Source organism: Equus asinus, chromosome 7, assembly GCF_041296235.1.
Source record: "Equus asinus isolate D_3611 breed Donkey chromosome 7, EquAss-T2T_v2, whole genome shotgun sequence".
Classification (NCBI taxonomy): domain Eukaryota; kingdom Metazoa; phylum Chordata; class Mammalia; order Perissodactyla; family Equidae; genus Equus; species Equus asinus.
The window spans coordinates 50656041-50674600 of record NC_091796.1 but is presented as its reverse complement, the minus strand read 5'-3'; the positions used below and the strand labels follow the sequence as shown (position 1 = coordinate 50674600).

General features: G+C 37.4%; 1 protein-coding gene across 3 annotated transcripts in view; it reads right to left on the bottom strand.

Annotated features, from left to right (window-relative positions):
- Window positions 1-18560, bottom strand: part of MYOM1 (myomesin 1) — a 158206-nt gene that overhangs the window by 47363 nt on the left and 92283 nt on the right. For 2 of the 3 annotated variants that reach the window (XM_070513340.1, XM_014832874.3), the window contains exons 16-19: window positions 18164-18338; window positions 15982-16103; window positions 12404-12600; window positions 3370-3496 (exon numbers count right to left, since the gene is read on the bottom strand). In XM_070513340.1, the coding sequence (XP_070369441.1) occupies window positions 3370-3496; window positions 12404-12600; window positions 15982-16103; window positions 18164-18338 (621 nt within the window). Of the gene's footprint in view, window positions 1-3369; window positions 3497-12403; window positions 12601-14510; window positions 14799-15981; window positions 16104-18163; window positions 18339-18560 lie in introns of all 3 variants that reach the window. The other variant, XM_014832876.3, reaches the window with a different exon arrangement.

Genomic DNA, 18560 nt, shown 5'->3' with positions numbered 1-18560 from the left:
CCCTGATGATTAGCGATGATGAACATCTTTTCATGTGTCTATTGGCCATATTCATATCTTCTTTTGAGAAATGTCTGTTCATGTCCTCTGCCCATTTTTTGATCGGGTTGTTTGTTTTTTTGTTGTTAAGCAGTGTGAGTTCTTTGTATATTATGGAGATTAACCCTTTGTCGGATAAGTGGCTTGTAAATATTTTTTCCCAATTAGTGAGCTGTTTTTTTGTTTCAATTCTGTTTTCCCTTGCCTTGAAGAAGCTCTTTAGTCTGATGAAGTCCCATTTGTTTATTCTTTCTATTGTTTCCCTCAACTGAGGAGTTACAGTGTCCGAAAAGATTCTTTTGAAACTGATGTCAAAGAGTGTACTGCCTATATTCTCTTCCAAAAGACTTAATGTCTCAGGCCTAATCTTTAGGTCTTTGATCCATTTTGAGTTTATTTTGGTGTGTGGTGAAAAAGAATGGTCGATTTTCAATCTTTTGCATGTGGCTGTCCAGTTTTCCCAGCACCATTTGTTGAAGAGACTTTCTTTTCTCCATTGTAGGCCCTCTGCTCCTTTGTCGAAGATTAGCTGTCCATAGATGTGTGGTTTTATCTCTGGGCTTTCAATTCTGTTCCATTGATCTGTGGACCTGTTTTTGTACCAGTACCATGCTGTTTTGATCACTGTAGCTTTGTAGTATGTTTTGAAATCGGGGATTGTGATTCCGCCGGCTTTGTTTTTCTTGCTCAGGATTGCTTTAGCAATTCGTGGTCTTTTGTTCCCCCATATGAATTTTAGGATTGTTTGTTCAATTTCTGTGAAGAATGTTCTTGGGATTCTGATTGGGATAGCATTGAATCTGTATATTGCTTTAGGTAGTATGGACATTTTAACTATGTTTATTCTTCCAATCCATGTGCAAGGAATGTTTTTCCATCTCTTTATGTCATCGCCTATTTCTTTCAAGAAAGTCTTGTAGTTTTCATTGTATAGATCCTTCACTTCCTTGGTTAAGTTTATCCCAAGGTATTTTATTCTTTTCATTGCGATTGTGAATGGGATAGAGTTCTTGAGTTCTTTTTCTGTTAGTTTATTGTTAGTGTATAGAAATGCTACTGATTTATGCACGTTAATTTTATACCCTGCTACTTTGCTGTAGTTGTTGATTATTTCTAATAGTTTTTCTGTGGATTCTTTGGGGTTTTCTATGTATAAGATCATGTCGTCTGCAAACAACGCGAGTTCTACTTCTTCGTTACCTATTTGGATTCCTTTTATTTTTTTTTCCTGCCGAATTGCTCTGGCCAGCACCTCCAGTACTATGTTGAATAGGAGTGGTGAAAGTGGGCACCCTTGTCTTGTTCCTGTCCTCAGAGGGATGGCTTTCAGCTTTAGGACAAAACGTTCTTAATGCTCTCATCTCTAAGAGCTTTCTTGATTCATGGCTTGCCCAACACTACTCAGTAAGTGAAGGGTGAATCTGAGAAACGAGAGGTCATGGGGATGGAGGACTGCCCCATTCATCTCACTTCTGAGTTAAGAGCACTCACCCTGCAACCTCTTTTGCCCACTGTATCTCTTTCTTTTAAAACATTTTCTTGGTACTGGCCCAGCTCTGCTTCAGCAGCCAGGGTTTGCTGGTTCAGATCCCGGGTCTGGATCTACGCACCGCTTGTCAAGCCATGCTGTGGCAGGTGTCCCACATATAAAGTAGAGGAAGATGGGCATGGATGTTAGCTCAGAGCCAGTCTTCCTCAAAACTATGCCCCCAGGGGCCGGCCCTGTGGCTGAGTGGTTAAGTTCTCGTGCTCCAGCCTAGGCTTTCGCCAGTTTGAATCCTGGGCGTGGACATGGCACTGCTCGTCAAGCCGTGCTGAGGCAGCATCCCACATGCCACAACTGGAAGGACCCACAACTAAAAATACATACTATGTACCGGGGGGGCTTTGGGGAGAAAAAGGAAAAAATAAAATCTTAAAAAAAAAAACCAAAAAAACCCAAAAAACAAAACAAAAGAAACATTTTCCACAGGCCTGCTCAGAATTTCTTAGCCTCTAGTCACTCACATTTTAACTTTATTCAGGAATTGCAAGAATTTAAAAATAGATCCACTTTTGTGTAGATGGCAGAAAAAACTTAAGAAATGTCAACTGGCTTCAAGGAGGTGCAAACAAAGGCACTGTGTTTGCTTCTTGTATTTAATGAAGTTGAATGAACACTTGAACTTCTCTTGAGTCTCTCTTGTAATCTTTTATTTGCACTTGATAGTGAAATGATGCAGATGGAAGCTCCCTAAGTGAAAGCAGAATGATGGTTCTCCAAGGGCACTAAGGTTTCAAATAAAGGAAAGGTGTGGCACTGGGGGCAGGGCTGGGTCCACCCAGTATGCCCAGTGTGGCTGGGTGTGGTTGATGTTGGTTCATACCAGTTGTTCTACATGTTGAATATCAAACCCAATTGGAAGAATTTAGTCATCCTGTGGCACTAAAGTACTTGGGTCTCTGAAGTTAATACCATTAGAAGCAAAATAAAACCATCCACCAGATACATTAATGTTGCTAGTTTGAATCTTAATGGCTTAGTAAATTTGTTTGTATTCAATTTTTAAATTTGTTCAGTGTTGTAACTGAACAAGACTTGAAAGTGTAGGTAAATGTTTCTGCTTTCTCCCCATTTTCGTCTCTGCCCAGCCAACCCCCACATGACACCCTCCAAAGGAGAGTATTTCTAGTCTGGGTCCAGGATCTTTGTTGTGATGCAAAGCTGGGAAAAAGTATACACAGAGAGAAAGGACTGGAGAGGCAAGTGGAGAGAGGCCATGACTTAAGGCCAGGCAGGCATGTTAAGTCCCCCTACATAACGTAATGAAGAGTGGGAGTGAGGGAGGAGGAGACAACAAGAGAGAGAAGCCACAGTGGCTGGGTCTGGAGAGAGAGGTTTTGGGGGGGTTGAAAAATGAGAGGTTCAAGAGCAGTGGGAGAATGCATGAGAACTAGGGAGTGCAGGAAGTTTTTTGAGAAATTTTGCTGAGGGCTATGAATTGGTGCCCTTCAACGGCCTTTAAGAAGCACAAGCAAAAACTGAAATTCCTTTTAAATGATCGTGTGGCACTCAAATTGTGTGCTTCTGACAATCCTACTGCATGCAGAGGCTAAGCTATGGAGGCTGTAGAATTTATTTGGAATATAGGAATAAGAAATTTATACTCAGTTTTATACTGGTACCTGTTATTTAATAGTATTCTAAAAATATTTTATGTAAACATGAGGGGCCAAGAGAATTCATTTCCATTAGAAGTTTCCTATGTAGTACTTAAATTTAGTTCTGAGTTGTAGGTTCTATTGGAAGAAACTCTGAGCCTTAGTGCTGAGACAGTTTTCATAGTTTACCTGGAACAGCAATGGTCCACTCTTCACATTTGAAGCATTCGCTTACTGCTGACGGCACTCCCAACCCAGCGATGTTCATGGCTGCCACTTGGAACTGATACACCATATTTTCCTTCAAGTTGCTAATCTGCAACATGGACATCACAGATAGTAAATGTTCCAGGTTTCTTTTTTCTAGCTGTTCAACATTTTATTTATTCAACTCCTGTGTTGGACATACTCTAAGGTGACCCTCAATGAGTCATACCCTTTTGTAATCTCCTCCCCTTGAGTATGGGGTGAAACCTGTAACCTGTTCTAGCCAACAGAATATGGCAAGGGTACTGGAATATCAGTCCTGTGATTGTGTTATGTTATACGGCAAAGAAGGAGGGATACAGTAGTCCCCCCTTATCCATGGTTTCACGTTCCATGCTTTCAATTATCCATGGTCAACTGCAGCCCAAAAATATTAAATGAAAAGTTCTGCAAATAAACAATTTATAAATTTTAAATTGTGTGCAGTTCTAGGTAGCATGATGAAATCTCATGCTATTCCACTCCATCTCGCCCAGGATGCGAATCATCCCTTTGTCCAGCATATACACGCTACAGCTCGTTAGTCACTTAGTAGCTGTCTCGGTTACCAGATTGACTGTCTCAGTATTCCAATGCTTGCATTCAAGTAACCTTTACTTCACTTAATAATGGCCCTAAAGCACAAGACTAGAAATGCTGGCAATTCGGATATGCCAAAGAGAATTCATAATGTGCTTCCTTTAAGTGAAAAGGTGAAAGTTCTCGACTTAAGAAAAAAAAATCATATGTTGAGGTTGCTAAGATTCACGTTAAGAATGAATCTTCTATCCATGACATTGTGAAGAAGGAAAAAAGAAATTTGTGATAGCTGTTGCACCTTAAATATGTGTAGGAAAAAACATGGTATATACAGGATTTGGTACTATCCTTGGTTTCAGGCATCCACTGGGGGGTCTTGGACTGTATCCCCCAGGGATAAGGGGGAACTACCATATTTCAGATGCAGTTAAGATCCCTAATCAGTTGATTTAGAGTTAATCAAAAGGGAGATAGATTATCCTGGGTGGGCCTGACTGTGATACTGTGATTTATAGTAAGAATATGTATCTGGTCTTCATCCCCATTTCTGGCACAGAGCTCCTAAAACCCATGGAATTTTCTAAATGATGAGAGCAATAAAGGTGTCTTTTGTTATGTTAATGAAGTGACTTTGGGGAAGCTCCTAGATAACCTAAGGATGGGGGCTGGTTGCCAGGAGAACCAATCACATGATTAGAAGGTTGGAACTTTCAGCCTCACCCCTGGACCACCAGGGAGGGAAAAGGGGCTGGAGATTGAGTTCACTCACCAATGGCCAATGATTTAACCAAATCATACCTGTACAATGAAGCCTCCATAAAAACCCCAAACAACAGGGTTCAGAGAGCTTCTGGGTTGGTGAACATGTGGAGATGCTAGGAGACCAGCACTCTGGAGAGGGCATGGAAGCTCCATGCCCCTCCCCACATACCTTGCCCTATGCATCTCTTCCATCTGGCTGTTCCTGAGTTAAATCCTTTTATAATAAACTGGTAATCTAGTAAGTAAAATGTTTCTCTGGGTTCTGTGAGCCACTCTAGCAAATTAATCAAAGCCAAGGAGGAGGTCATGGGAACCTCTGATCTATGGCTGGTCAGTCAGAAGCATAGGTGACAACTTGGACTGGCATCTGTAGTGGGGGTGGGGGTAGTCTTGTGGGACTGAGCCCTTCACCTGTGGGATCTGATTCTATCTCCAGGAAGATAGTGTCAGAATTGAGGTAAGTTGTGGGACACTCAGCTGGTGTCAGAGAAATGTTGTGAGTGTGACAGTAGTATAAGAGTAAAGGAGAAACACATAGGAAAAAAGAGTGAGTTTTTTCAATGAACTGAATCAGATAGGAACTCAAAATGGGATTTGGGTCCTTCCTGAAACACTGTTCTGTGGCCCTGAAGAAGCAAATGACATTTTGTGAACTGCCTAGCCACTCAAATTTAGAGAATGGCAGCGTCTAGGAGCTGAGGGCTTCAGACATACAGCTGCAAGGAACTGAATTCTGCCAACAACCTGAATGACACTGGAAGAGGAACTCAAGCTCCAGATGAGAATGCAGCCTAGCCGACACCTAGATTGCACCATATGAGACCCTAAGCAGAGGACCCAGCTAAGCCGTGCCTAGAGGCCTGACTCGTGGAAACTGTGATATAACAAACATGGGTTGTTTTAAGCCACAAAGCTTGTGGTGATTTGTTATGCAGCAATAGAAAACTAATGAATGTAAGATGAAAATTAAATGAATTCTAAGCAAGGAATCAAAATATCAAATTGTGTAATGTTTCTGTTGCTTAGTGAGAGACCTAATATTTTCTATATCCCTCAGCAGGAATTGGGTTGTTGTGAGGGTAAATATATGTGATAAAATAATGAATGTGAAAACATTTGCAAAATAGAAATAATGGAATATATTACTGTGAAAAAATCCATATACTATAACCAATCCTTTGAACATTAAAAATGCTTAACAGGGGCCGACCCGGTGGTGCAGTGGTTAAGTTTGCACGTTCTGCTTCTCAGTGGCCTGGGGCACGCCAGTTCGGATCCCAGGTACGGACATGGCACTGCTTGGCAAAAGCCATGCCATGGTAGGCGTCCCACGTGTAAAGTAGAGGAAGATGGACATGGACGTTAGCTCAGGGCCAGTCTTCCTCAGCAAAAGGAGGAGGACTGGCAGTAGTTAGCTCAGGGCTAATCTTCCTCGAAAAAAAAAATGCTTAATAAATGGAGATACTAATGGAACCAGCTGACTTAAGAAAGTTTACCTATTGTATGATTTAAGCCAAGACAAATATATGTCCATGATCCAGTCTACATCTGATTTGATCATGAAGGTATAAGTTCATCCACAAGAGGGCTTATCTTGCCAGTTATTTAGGGTATAAGTAGAATATAATGGCTATGTGTTTTAGTAACAGAATAATATAAACACCCTTTTTGATTAAACACACACACACTCCCTTTAAGAAAGGAAATTCTATTTTAATTAAGGGGAAACCATGATCTAAAAGTACCTCATTCAGGTGCCAGGGTTGCTTTGGGGCCCTGTAGTGTGACCAACCATTGCAGTTTTCCTGGCTACAGGGTTTCCAAGGATGCAGGACGTTTAGTGCTAAAACTGGGAGAATACTAGGCAAACTGAAAAAGTTAGTCACCCTAAGCTTAGGTGAAATGTTGTGGCATGGGACTTCTATTTCCGGTAATGGTGAGCTAGGCTATTCAGATTAATCTTCCAGCTGAAAAAATTTAAAATACTAGGTAAAAATATCTTTAAAAATCTTTCCTAAAGCATCAAATTACTGTCAAGATGTTACAGAATTGTCAGGTCAGAATGAAGGGAAATAGGGAACAAAGAGAGATAAATGGAGCACAGGAGTGGCTTTTGCCTTGCGGATATTTGCCAGTAGAGGAAATTTTGACTTGTGGTTTTGATGGTCTTGCAAAGAGGCAGACATATAAATCAAAGCCCAGAACCAAACTAAGAGGGGATAATAAAAGGGAACCCTCTACACATTAAGCTGGAACCCCAAAGGGCTTTACTCTTGGGGCTAAAGTTAAATCAGAGATAAACATTCAGATGTTCAGTGCACATTCACATCACCTGACTGTCCAAAAATATTAAAGCCTTGATTTAAGAAAGAACTGAACAGGTGGTATCATCAGGCACTTTGCAGAAGCAAATGCAGATCCTTTCCAGAGAAGGGTACCTCCATCCTAGAACTCAAATTATTGAGGCAAATAATATTTTAAGGACAATGAGCAGCCTACAATCAAGGATAACCAAGCACAGAAAATAAGACACCATAAGCCAGACCACAAAACCAATGATAACAGACACAGACTTGCAAAGATATTAGATGGTGGAATTATCAGACATAGATTATAAAAATAGCTATTCTTATTATGTTTTAAACATAAAATACAAATTTAAAATATCTGAAGGAGATAGAAACTATAAAATATGTAAAATGTGACCTAGAAGAAATGGAAAATACAATGAGAAAAAAAAATTGATGTGTCTAACAGGAAATTAGATGCAAAAGAAGAGAGAATTTGATAGAAAGTCAGAAGAAATTATACAGACCCTAGTGCAGAAAGACACAAGGATGGGAAAGAGCGAATAGTGATAATAGACACGGAAGATAGAATGAGAATGTCAAACATATGTTCAATTAGAGTTTCAGGAGAAGAAGGGAGAGAGAATGGGGCAGCAACAATATTTTAGGAGATAATGGTTTAGAATTTTCCAGAAAGATCTTCCTGAAAAAACCAAATCACAGATTGAAAACCCTCCTTCCTGACAAATCCTAGCCAGATACTTTTTTAAAAAAACTGATAACTAGGTACATAATATTTTAACTGAAGCACACCAAAGAGATAGTGAAAATATTAAAAGCTCTCGAAGAAAAAAGACAAATTACTCTCAAATGAGCAAAAAGACTAAGAGCTGAAATGTCAGTGGCAAGAATGAGCCAGAAAATAGTGGAATTACATCTTCAAAGTGTGAGAGGAGATAACTACCATTATATAATGTTTTTCCCAGAAGAAAATATTTTTGGAAAATGAGAAAAAAAGACATTTTCAGACAAACAAAACAAAGAGTATTTGACTTCAGAATATCCTCACTAAAGGAAATTCTAAAATATTTATTTTAGGCAAAAGGAAAGTAATCTCAGATGGAAAGTTAAAGATGAAGAATTAAAAGCAAATACAATGTTAAATATGTGTAGGTAAATCTAAACAATTATTGACTCTGTAAAACAATAATTATGCTTTTGGATTAACAAAAGAATTAAAATACACACATACAATAGCACACAAGTTGGGAATAGGGTAAATAAATAGGTTAAAGTATTTCAAGGCTCTTATGTCTCTGAGGCAAGAGTAAAGCCATGGAATAACTTCAGACTCTGTTAAGTTTGCTCATTGTAATTTCTAGAGAAACCACCAAAAACAAACACAGAAATCCATAATCTATAGCTTTCAAGGTAGTGTAGGGAAAAAATGAACATGATTAAAGAAAAAAAAACTATTCAAAAGTAGTCAAGAAAAGACAGAAAATGAAACATAGAACAGGTAGGACAAATAGAAAGCACAAAATAAGATTTTTTTTTTTTTAAAAAAGTACTCAGTAGTAACATTAAATACTCCAGTTAAATGACAAAGACTGTCAGGTAGGAAAAATAATCCAACTCTATGCTATTTTTAAGAGACACATATAAAGCATAAAGTTACAGAAAGATTGAAAGTTAACAGATGAAAAACTATACACCATGCAAACACCAATCAAAAGAAAACCAGTGTATCTATATGAACAACAGACCATATAGACTTTAAGGGAAAACGTATTGTTAGTGACACAGAAAGTCATTTGGGGAGCACCTAACAGCTTCACTTCAAAATACATAAAGCAACATTTTAAATGGGTGAATTTTATAGGTGAATTATAGATCAATAAAGTGAAATTATCCTGAAATTTTCCCATTATGTACATTTCCTGTCAGATGTTGGTATCAAATTAATTCTAGTCTCAGGATAATCTCACTCATAAACATAGAAGCAAAAATCCTAAACAATAATTAGCAAGCAAAATCCAAGCAAAATATATATACATATTTGTGTGTGTGAGGAAGACCTGCCCTGAGCTAACATCTGTTGCCAATCTTCCTCTTTTTGCTTGATGAAGATTATTGCTGAGTTGACATCTGTGCCAATCTTCCTCTATTTTGTGTGGTATGCTGCCACCGCGTGGCTTAATGAGTGGTACTAGGTCCACGCTGGGGATCCGAACCTGTGAACATCTGGCCGCCAAAGCTTAACCACTACGCCACCAAGCGGGCCCCCAGGAATATATTTTTTTAACATTAGACAATTAATAGAATACACCACATTAAAATTAAAGGGAAAAGTCATATGATCATCTCAATAGATCCAGAAAAATATGATATTTTAATTAACTCTTAACAAACTAGGAATAGAAAGAAACTTCCTTTAGCTGATAATAGATGTCTTTAAAATGCTGATAGCAAATGTAATACATAATGGTGAAATGTTGAAATGTTTACCTTTAAGATAAAGCTCAAATCTAGAATGACCAACATCACCACTTGTAGTCAATAGTGTGCCAAAGATTCTAGGCAGAAAGTAAGGTAAGAAAATGAGGTAAAAGACAAAATTTGGAATGGAAGAAGTAAACTATCATTTGAAGATGATATGACTATATATAAAGAGAATCAAAAATGACTCATAGGTAACATCAAAATTATAAGAAAATTTAGCAAAAAATTATGTATAACAATGATATGCAAAAATCAATATATAAAAATTAGCTATATTTCTCTATTCCAGCAACAAAAAATGATATAAAAATAAACTACTTAACATAACACTGCAAACATGTAATACCTATAAATAAATAACAAATGATGTGCAAGGCTTCTGTAGAGAATTATAAAACTTTATTGAGAGACTTTAAAGAAGAGCAAAATAAATGGAGAAAAATATCATGTGCATGGACTGTAAGACAATATTGTAAAGATGTCAATTATTCCTCAATTTATTCATAGATTCAATGCAATCCCAATTAGAATTCTAATATATTTTAGTTTAATTTAATTTTATTTATTGTTATATTTTCTTTTGCTTGTTTTGCTTTTTGGTAGAACTTGACCTAATTCTACAATTTATATCAAAATGCAAAGGGCTAAGAATGGCCCTGGAATAAGAAGAACAAACTGGGAGAACTTGATCTATCAGTTATCAAATGTACTATAAAGCTATAATAATTAAATTAGTGTGGCACTGACCCGGTGGTAGACAGACAGAACAGTGAAAGAGCATAGAGAGCACAGAAACAGACACACGCATACAAGGAAACGACATATGATACAGATAGCTAGCAGAATAGTGGAAAAGGACAAACTTTCAATAGATGATGCTTCAACAACTGGGTATCCATAGGAGGGAAAATGAATTTTGACCCTTACTTGACATCATACACAGCATTGATAGGTGAATTAATGACTTAAATGTAAGTGGCAAACTATTAAGCTTCTTGAATATAATCTAGTAAAACATCTCCATGATCTTGGGATAGAGAAGGAATTTCTTTCTTTTTTTTCATAATGATATTATTGTCAAGCTGTAAGGACATATGAGATCATCTTACAGAGGAGGAAGATGACATCTTGAGAGGTTAAGTGATTGGCCCTAGGTCACACAGCTAGGACCGTGGCATTCAGAATCCCTGAACTGGAAGGATTTCTTAAAAAAAAAAGAAGGCACAGAAATTATTGTGACAAAGCAAATGTTGGTAAATCTGATTACAATAAATTTGACACTAAAATTAGTGTAGTTCACCATAAGGAGAGGAAAAGCCTAGCCGTTGAGTGGGAGAAGATACGTGCAATTTACATAGCCACTAAGAATTTATACTCAAAATACATAAAGAATCTCACAAGTCAATAAGAAAACCCATTAGAAAAATGGGGAAAAACCTTGAACAGGCTTCCTATAAAAGAAGATTTTAAAATGGACTATAGGGGCCGGCCCTGTGGCCGAGTGGTTGGGTTCAAGTGCTCCACTGCAGGCGGCCCAGTGTTTCTTCGGTTCAAATCCTGGGCGCGGACATGGCACTGCTCATCAAGCCACGCTGAGGCGGCGTCCCACATGCTACAACTAGAAGGACCCACAACTAAGGATATACAACTATGTACCGGGGGGCTTTGGGGAGAAAAAGGAAAAAAATAAAATGTTTAAAAAAAAAATGGACTATATACATAGGAAAAGATGTTCAGAATTATTTGACAATCAGATTGTTAAAACAAAGTGTGAAGACACCAAATGTTAAAAAGATGTGGAACAATGGAAATTCTCATACTTTTTACAAAAACAGCAGAGAATTATCTAGTAAAGTGGAAGATAAACAAGACTCGCTGGCCCAGCAATTACACTTTTAGGTAATAACCTAGAAAAACTAGTGCACACATGTGCCACCAGACATGTACAAAAATGTTCATAGCTATATTGTTTGATATAGCTAAAAATGCAAAAATGCCCAAATATCAATCAATAATTGAATGGAAAAGTATACTGTGAGATGGTTATATAAAGGAATACCATATAGTAATGAAATCATAGCTACATGCACTAACAGGGAAGACTCTTAGAAATACAATTTTGTTTTACGTATTCTCAGTATGTGTGTGATACTTCATAAATTTGAAGTGTTAAGTTAAAAGAGTGTGGCCCTGAGTTGGGGAAAGCACCATTCCCTGGGCCTTGCCCTGCTCTCGTCCTCATGGCATGGGGTTCTGTGAGTGTTGGGTGGTGGTGACTTTGGTCTAGTGATGATACTCTAAAGAGGGGAGCCATCAGCTGTGGCAACAGTGAGACCCCTCAGGTGCTCTGAGGTGGGTATTCAGTGAAGGCCTCCGTGTAGAAGGGAAACTTGTGGGTGGACACATGTGAAGTGCCCCTTTGCGGCCATCAGAGCCATTATGACAGAGGATACTTCACAGGCAGCAAGCTGAGTCTGCCATGAGGCCCATGTCCCTTTATTCTTTGTGATTTGGACATTGAAAGTTAAAAATCCAGAGTCATTTGGATTCCGAAACTCATAAAGCTAGTAGCATATTGGTTACAGATATTTTGTAAGTTAATTTTTGTAAGAAATGTTAGTTTTCACAATAAGTATACATTTCATAGTAAATATGCTAAGAAATTATTATGTTTATGTGTATGAATCAGAAAACATATATCCTGCCTGGTCAGCCAAACTATTCTATTTCTTCTTGTATATGTTTCACAAAAGTCTTGTTATTGCAGGCAATGGACATTCATGAAATGACATGAATCATTTACAAGGTGCTGGGCGTATGCATGTGTCTGCATAAGAGTCTCATCATACACATGACACTCCATACTACAGAAGGTCTACGCTTACCTTATATGCCTCATCACTGACAGCTTTGATGTTGGCTTCTCTCCATCTTCCTGGTACCCCGTCAATTACCTCACGATAGTTCACATAATAGCCAGTAATTTCAGCCCCACCGGTCTTATCTGGTTGCTTCCATCCAAGAACCATTGAGTCATGAAAACTTTCAAGACAAGTGATATCACAGGGTGGAGATGGTGCCGCTGTTGCAATATGAATAGCTCGTGAGTAGACAGAAATGCATCTATGATTCTACATACATTAAACTTGTTTCATTGGTGCCATGCATGAGGGTACTAGGTCTTGCAGTATAAAAGTAAAACACGACACTGATCAGTAACTTGGCATCTGATTTGGCATATGAGAAGGAAAATAGGCACACAGTAAAAAGTGCACTGCAATTATTATTCCAAAGATAAAAAGAACCTGCCCCCCACTTCCAGGAAGAAATAAGTTTTGAAATACTACTAACAGTGAGATGGTGCAATATGTTAGAAAATGATTCTATTCCCCATAAGAAGAAATATTTTCCCCAAGATGTAAATTTTTGTTTGTTTCTTTGTGTGGTTTTATTTTTATTTGCTCCCTGAGCAAAAGGTAATATGTATATCAACTTCTTCCTCAATTCGCTTTTGAGAATTTCCATGTATTTCCAAACGGTTAGCATTTCACCATTCAGGCACACGTACACTTGTGAGACCTTACAATCATACAGATTCTGCCTACACACAGGAAAAATCTTATTCTGAAACTCAGCTAAATGCCACCTTTAAAAAAATTGTTTTTAAAAATAGGCAGACTCTGTCATGTGATTTTCCCTTAGTATATAATACTTTTGTCACATTATTTTTAACCTGATGTTGGAATATTATTTATATAGCACAAAATACTATATAGCTGTCACCATGTTTATTAGTGTCTAGCCAGAAAAATATTTGGAGGATGTTTTAAAAGTTTTCCTTCATTTACGTGACTTTGCTAATCAACTTTTCACTCAACTACTGAAATTATAGTTTTTGATACAGAAAGAGAGGGTGAGGTGATGAAAAGAAATTCATCTATATATGCAATAACATTAAAAAGAATTTTCTTGATATTTATTTGGATTATCAGAGATAAAGGAACTATTCATTGTTACTCCAAAAGATTCTCAGAACAATAAAGATTTTTAAATAAAATACATTTGTTTCTCTCTTCCCCATCTCACCAACCTCCTTCATTCTTTACATATTAAAACAGCTTTCTTTTTTGTCTCTCTCTCCCCATTTCAATGTTGAATATGAACATCCATCTGATCTTGAGTTGAAGGGACAAATGAAGACATCAAAAAACAATAGAGAAGGTGACAGAAGTTGGGGGTAAAAATAGGGGATGGATGGAGGCATGTTATAATTTATCAGTATATGCTTATTATTTCTTTTTATTTGAGAAGGAAAACATTGTCTCTTAGAATACATAAGCCACAAGTACCAAATATCCCAGTTAGAAAATTCTTAGCTTATTGATAGTCTTAAATAAATCAGTTTTAGGAATGTAGATCATATATCACAGAATATAGCTATATGTGATTATAGTACCGTTAAACTTTCCATGGCAACTCAAAGAGATAATATTACTTATATTTATTTGAATTAAATGTGAGAGGAATTTGAAAACCTGAGGATGAACAATAGAACTTAATACCTATGATCTTGATAAAATGTCACATCGTTATAAAATATTTTTCCTATACATGTACTGAACATGAATAGTTCAAAAGCCTATTTGATAGGCTATGATTATCAAATGCTTCCTGTTCTCATCTCCAATTCTCTCAGCAAAATGAGGCCAAAGGTGTGCGTCTGCCTGAGAAACCAAAAAGAACTCTATTGCCAAATCACTTTGAATATTCTATTGTCATTAAGCACAATGAATTATGTAAAAAAGCCAAATCATACAAAATTCCTTTTACAACTCATTAAACAATATTACTGCAAATGGATAGCTGAAAACACATAAAATTAAGAATAAATATTGATGAAAGTGAGCACAGATGGAAGGATGTGATCTAGACAATGAGAAGTGAGGACACTGATGGAGACAGATGAAACAGTTTTACTCTTTCAACTCTCACCTATATCCTTCTTCTTTGTCAGAGGGTCAGACTTACTTTTCCCCTTAAGAGCTGCTGTCTGTGGTGATGGGGTAAGTTCTTCCTGAACTGTTTCACTTACTTTACTCACTTCTGTTTGGCCCAGGTTGTGAGAGCTACTGGGTAGTGAAGGTTTGTTAAGTTTGCTACCAAGCAAAGCATCTTTCTTAAAGGTTGGCTGGGAGGTTTCATGCATGCCTCCCCTGGAGTCTGTTAGTCCACCAGGTGTATCATTCAGTTCAGGCCACATATCTGGAGACACTCCTCCCCCTACAATCACCAGATAACAACAGAAACACTTTGAGCCTGGACACAGTATAAACTGCTCTTATTTAACAGAACAAAGAGGAACACATTAGGACCACAAACAGAACAAAAACAATCTTGGTTTAACAGAAATCACTTGGATTTGCAAGAAATATGGAAAGCATACATTTCACATAATTTACAACAACGAAACATTTCAACTTCTCCATTTTCTGGAAAAAGAAGAAATGAGAACAAAAAACACAGACAGAACAGGAACCATTTTGATTTGCAGAACCCAAGTATATACAAGAAAAAGCAAATCTCAGACATTTCTTGAAAGGCGTAGCCCTATTATTCAATGGAATGGGGGGGAAAAGGAACATAAAATGCACAAGAGACATAATATTAAAGATTTTGATTTCATCACAGTTAGAATTATGTACATTACTGAAATATTAATGGTCTGTACCTCCCAACCTTAAATAAACATGTTCACTATTGTCCACATTACAAAGAATGTTCAAAAGTAATATAGAATGCTAACTGAAGACAATTGATATTAAATAATCTTTCTCTTTGAATATGTGTTACTATATCACAGATTTCATTTTTATGGCTTTGAACTACCTGGATACCCTCCCTGCTTTATCTAAGATTGGGAGGTACGTCAAGTACATACATATAATTACTTTATTACTGGCTTTATTCTGTTGGTTACTTTGCAAGCAGAGATGAAACATATGATTAAGCAACCACATGTGTCTTGCACTAATTTTAAAGGAATTTATAAAAAGCATGTTAACGTGCTGTTAGTGAAAACAAGCCAGGCTCTGTCACAGATGAAATGGCTTTTAGGTACAAGATGATCTGTGTTATGGGAGATATACCACTTCATGGAATTCGATGGCCCCTCACATTCCCAGGATGAGGACTAGGTTAAAATGGAGTTTCACACAATGGGAAATATTTGAGGAAACTTGGACTTGTGAAGATGAAAACGCTATGGATGCACAGTGATGAGGATCTGTAAAATGACAGCTATGGAAGGTTAGATGTCACCTGGAGTCAGAGAAAATGATCATCTAAGGATGGAATCATCAAGCAATATTGGAAGCTTTAAACAATTTCTGGAGAGGATGGTATCTTCCTTTGCAATTTAGAAAAATTCATTTTTTCCCTACAAACTTATGCATAAGGAACTTACCAATAGCAGCTTTTACTTCAATCGCTTCCGAATTCTGTGAATATTCACTAAGTCCAGCTGCATTAACTGCTCTGACCCGAAAAATATAACTCTGACCAGTAGTCAATCCATGACAAGTAAATCTAAAAGGAAAGAAAGTTTGTAAAAGCTTTCCTAGGTAGAGATGTAATGTACATGATGACCATAGTTAACACTGCTGTACAATATACAGGAAAGTCAATAAGAGAGTAAATCCCAAGAGTTCTCATCACAAGGAGAAAATTTGTTCCCTTTTTTCTTTTCTTCTTTCTTTTCTTTTTATTGTATCTACACGAGAAGATGGATATTAGCTGAACCTACTGTGGTAATCATTTCAAATATGTAAATCAAACCACCATGCTCTACACTTTAAACTTATACAATCATTTATGTCAGTTATTTCTCAATAAAACTGGGGAAAAAAACTTTCCTAGGAAGAAAATTAGAGAAGATGATTGTTAGCTTAACTGAATGATCTTGCTTTATGAAAGTGATTCATTTTTTTAAAAGGAAGAAAAAGATGTACAGAGATCCAGGTAACATGTGCTTTAGACAAGAAGGCAGCTAAGGCAAATTTTTAAACTTACTCTGCCAGACAATGAGGAGTCTTGGTTTCCCCCTGAATAAGGACCTTAACATTTCTGAGCCTCTGCGTGCTTATCAGTAAAATGGGGATAATAATGGATACATAATAATTTTTGTGTAAACATTGGCCATATTACAGGGCCTGGCATACAGGAGGTACTTAATAAATAATAGGTGGTATTAATAATATTATTAGTGGCTATTTCGGGTATATACTTATGGCTGTGAGGCATGAGCTGCTCCTTGTCACAGAGACCAAGTCACTGCCCCCCTGCATGCCAGGGAAGGTACAATTACTTGAGAAATAACACTAGACTCTGAAAATAAGGTGAAAAATGGATTCCAGAATTACCATTGAGATATAAGGATCCAATAATGGGTGTGAATCCAGGGGCAGTTTCACACATAAAACAACCTCATGTTTTAATAGCTATTATGGCTATAAATAGTTGTTTCATGAATCACTATAACATTTTAATCCCTCCTAAGGACTATAACCAGAGTTATGACTCTACTACTATTAGCATGTTTAAATATTTCATAAAGGAAACCATAATTTAGGCCAGTCCTTCAGGTCAGTGCAGTGAATATTTATTGAATGCTTCAGTGTTCCAGACCCTGAGCTAGGTATTGTAAATACCAAGATGAATAAAAAATGGTGCCTGCCTTTGAGCAGCTCCGAAACGTTTGTGGAAAGGCAGACTCTGCCTGCGCTCTGTGAATGTTTCTAAATAGCCCCAAGAAAACGCTGGGAACTCAGAGTAAAAGTGAAATCCACAAACAGACCAAGTGAATCTCTTGCAAAACATATTGCCTTCTCCCATTAATCGGTTTGTCTCTATTCTCTCATGTTCTGCAAAAGAACCACTCATCCTATGAGGGTCCTTGGACTTAGAAGTGGCTAAGCCAGAAGGTGCTTAACAAGCTTGTCTGACAATGTTTGGGGAGAGATTCCCTTCTCAGATTGGTCCTAAATCAAAAGAGGCTCAGAGTTTGGGTGCTGGCCAGAATTCACCATCAACTTGCAAAGCTGGTTGATAAAATATTTGAAAGCAAGAAATAATAACCCTCTCCACATTAGAAGCAGATATAAAGAGGTGGCAAAGTATTCTGAATGCCCTTGTTTTGGTGTTATTTATGTCTCCTTGGCACTGGGTTTAACTATGCTGATTCAGAATTTGTAAAGTGTTGATACTTTTTTCTGTTCATTTAAAATACCTGGGTAATTTATGTTAGCTAGAGTCTATCAGATCCTTCAAAGCTAGTATCACATTGGGTATTAAACACCAGAACAGAGGGGTAAGAAGGACAAATAGCGTAAAAGAAAAGAATCAGAAAAAAGCTATAAAATGAACCCTTATCACGGCTGGCATGTGTTTCTAAGTGTTTAACATCATAAATAAATGTTTACGTTTAATTTTAAATTCATTTAGATATTTAGAGTATAATGTTTTTTAAAAAAATCTCCCTCCCTTGGATGTTTGTGCCACTGTATGGGTCCATGGCCACGTTTCCTCTTGGCAGCTTCTGCGGCTCTAGAGTCGGAAGGCCCCCCAGTACACACACGCAGTGCGGTTACCGTGAGCCCTTCACGGGGTTGTTGTTGCAGGGCTCCCACTTGCCGGAACCAACAACGCTTGACTCTATGTAGTACCCGACCAGCTCTTTAGCATCTTTGGATTCCTCCCATGTAACTACCACTGATGTATCTGTATTTCTGCTTGGGATGACATTGCCTGGGGCCTTAGGGATATCTGAGAAAAGAAGAAAATGATGATCAAATTCAGGGTGGTTTTAAAAATACATGCTTATCATATATGCACAGACACACACATATACACATATTATACAAATAGTTATGTCCAACATACAACTGCTTTATTTTATAATATATTTGTTAAGGCAGAAAATTAAAAAGTAAATATGTTAGTTTGGGAGCATAATGAAAAACTAAACACCCATGAACATACCAACCC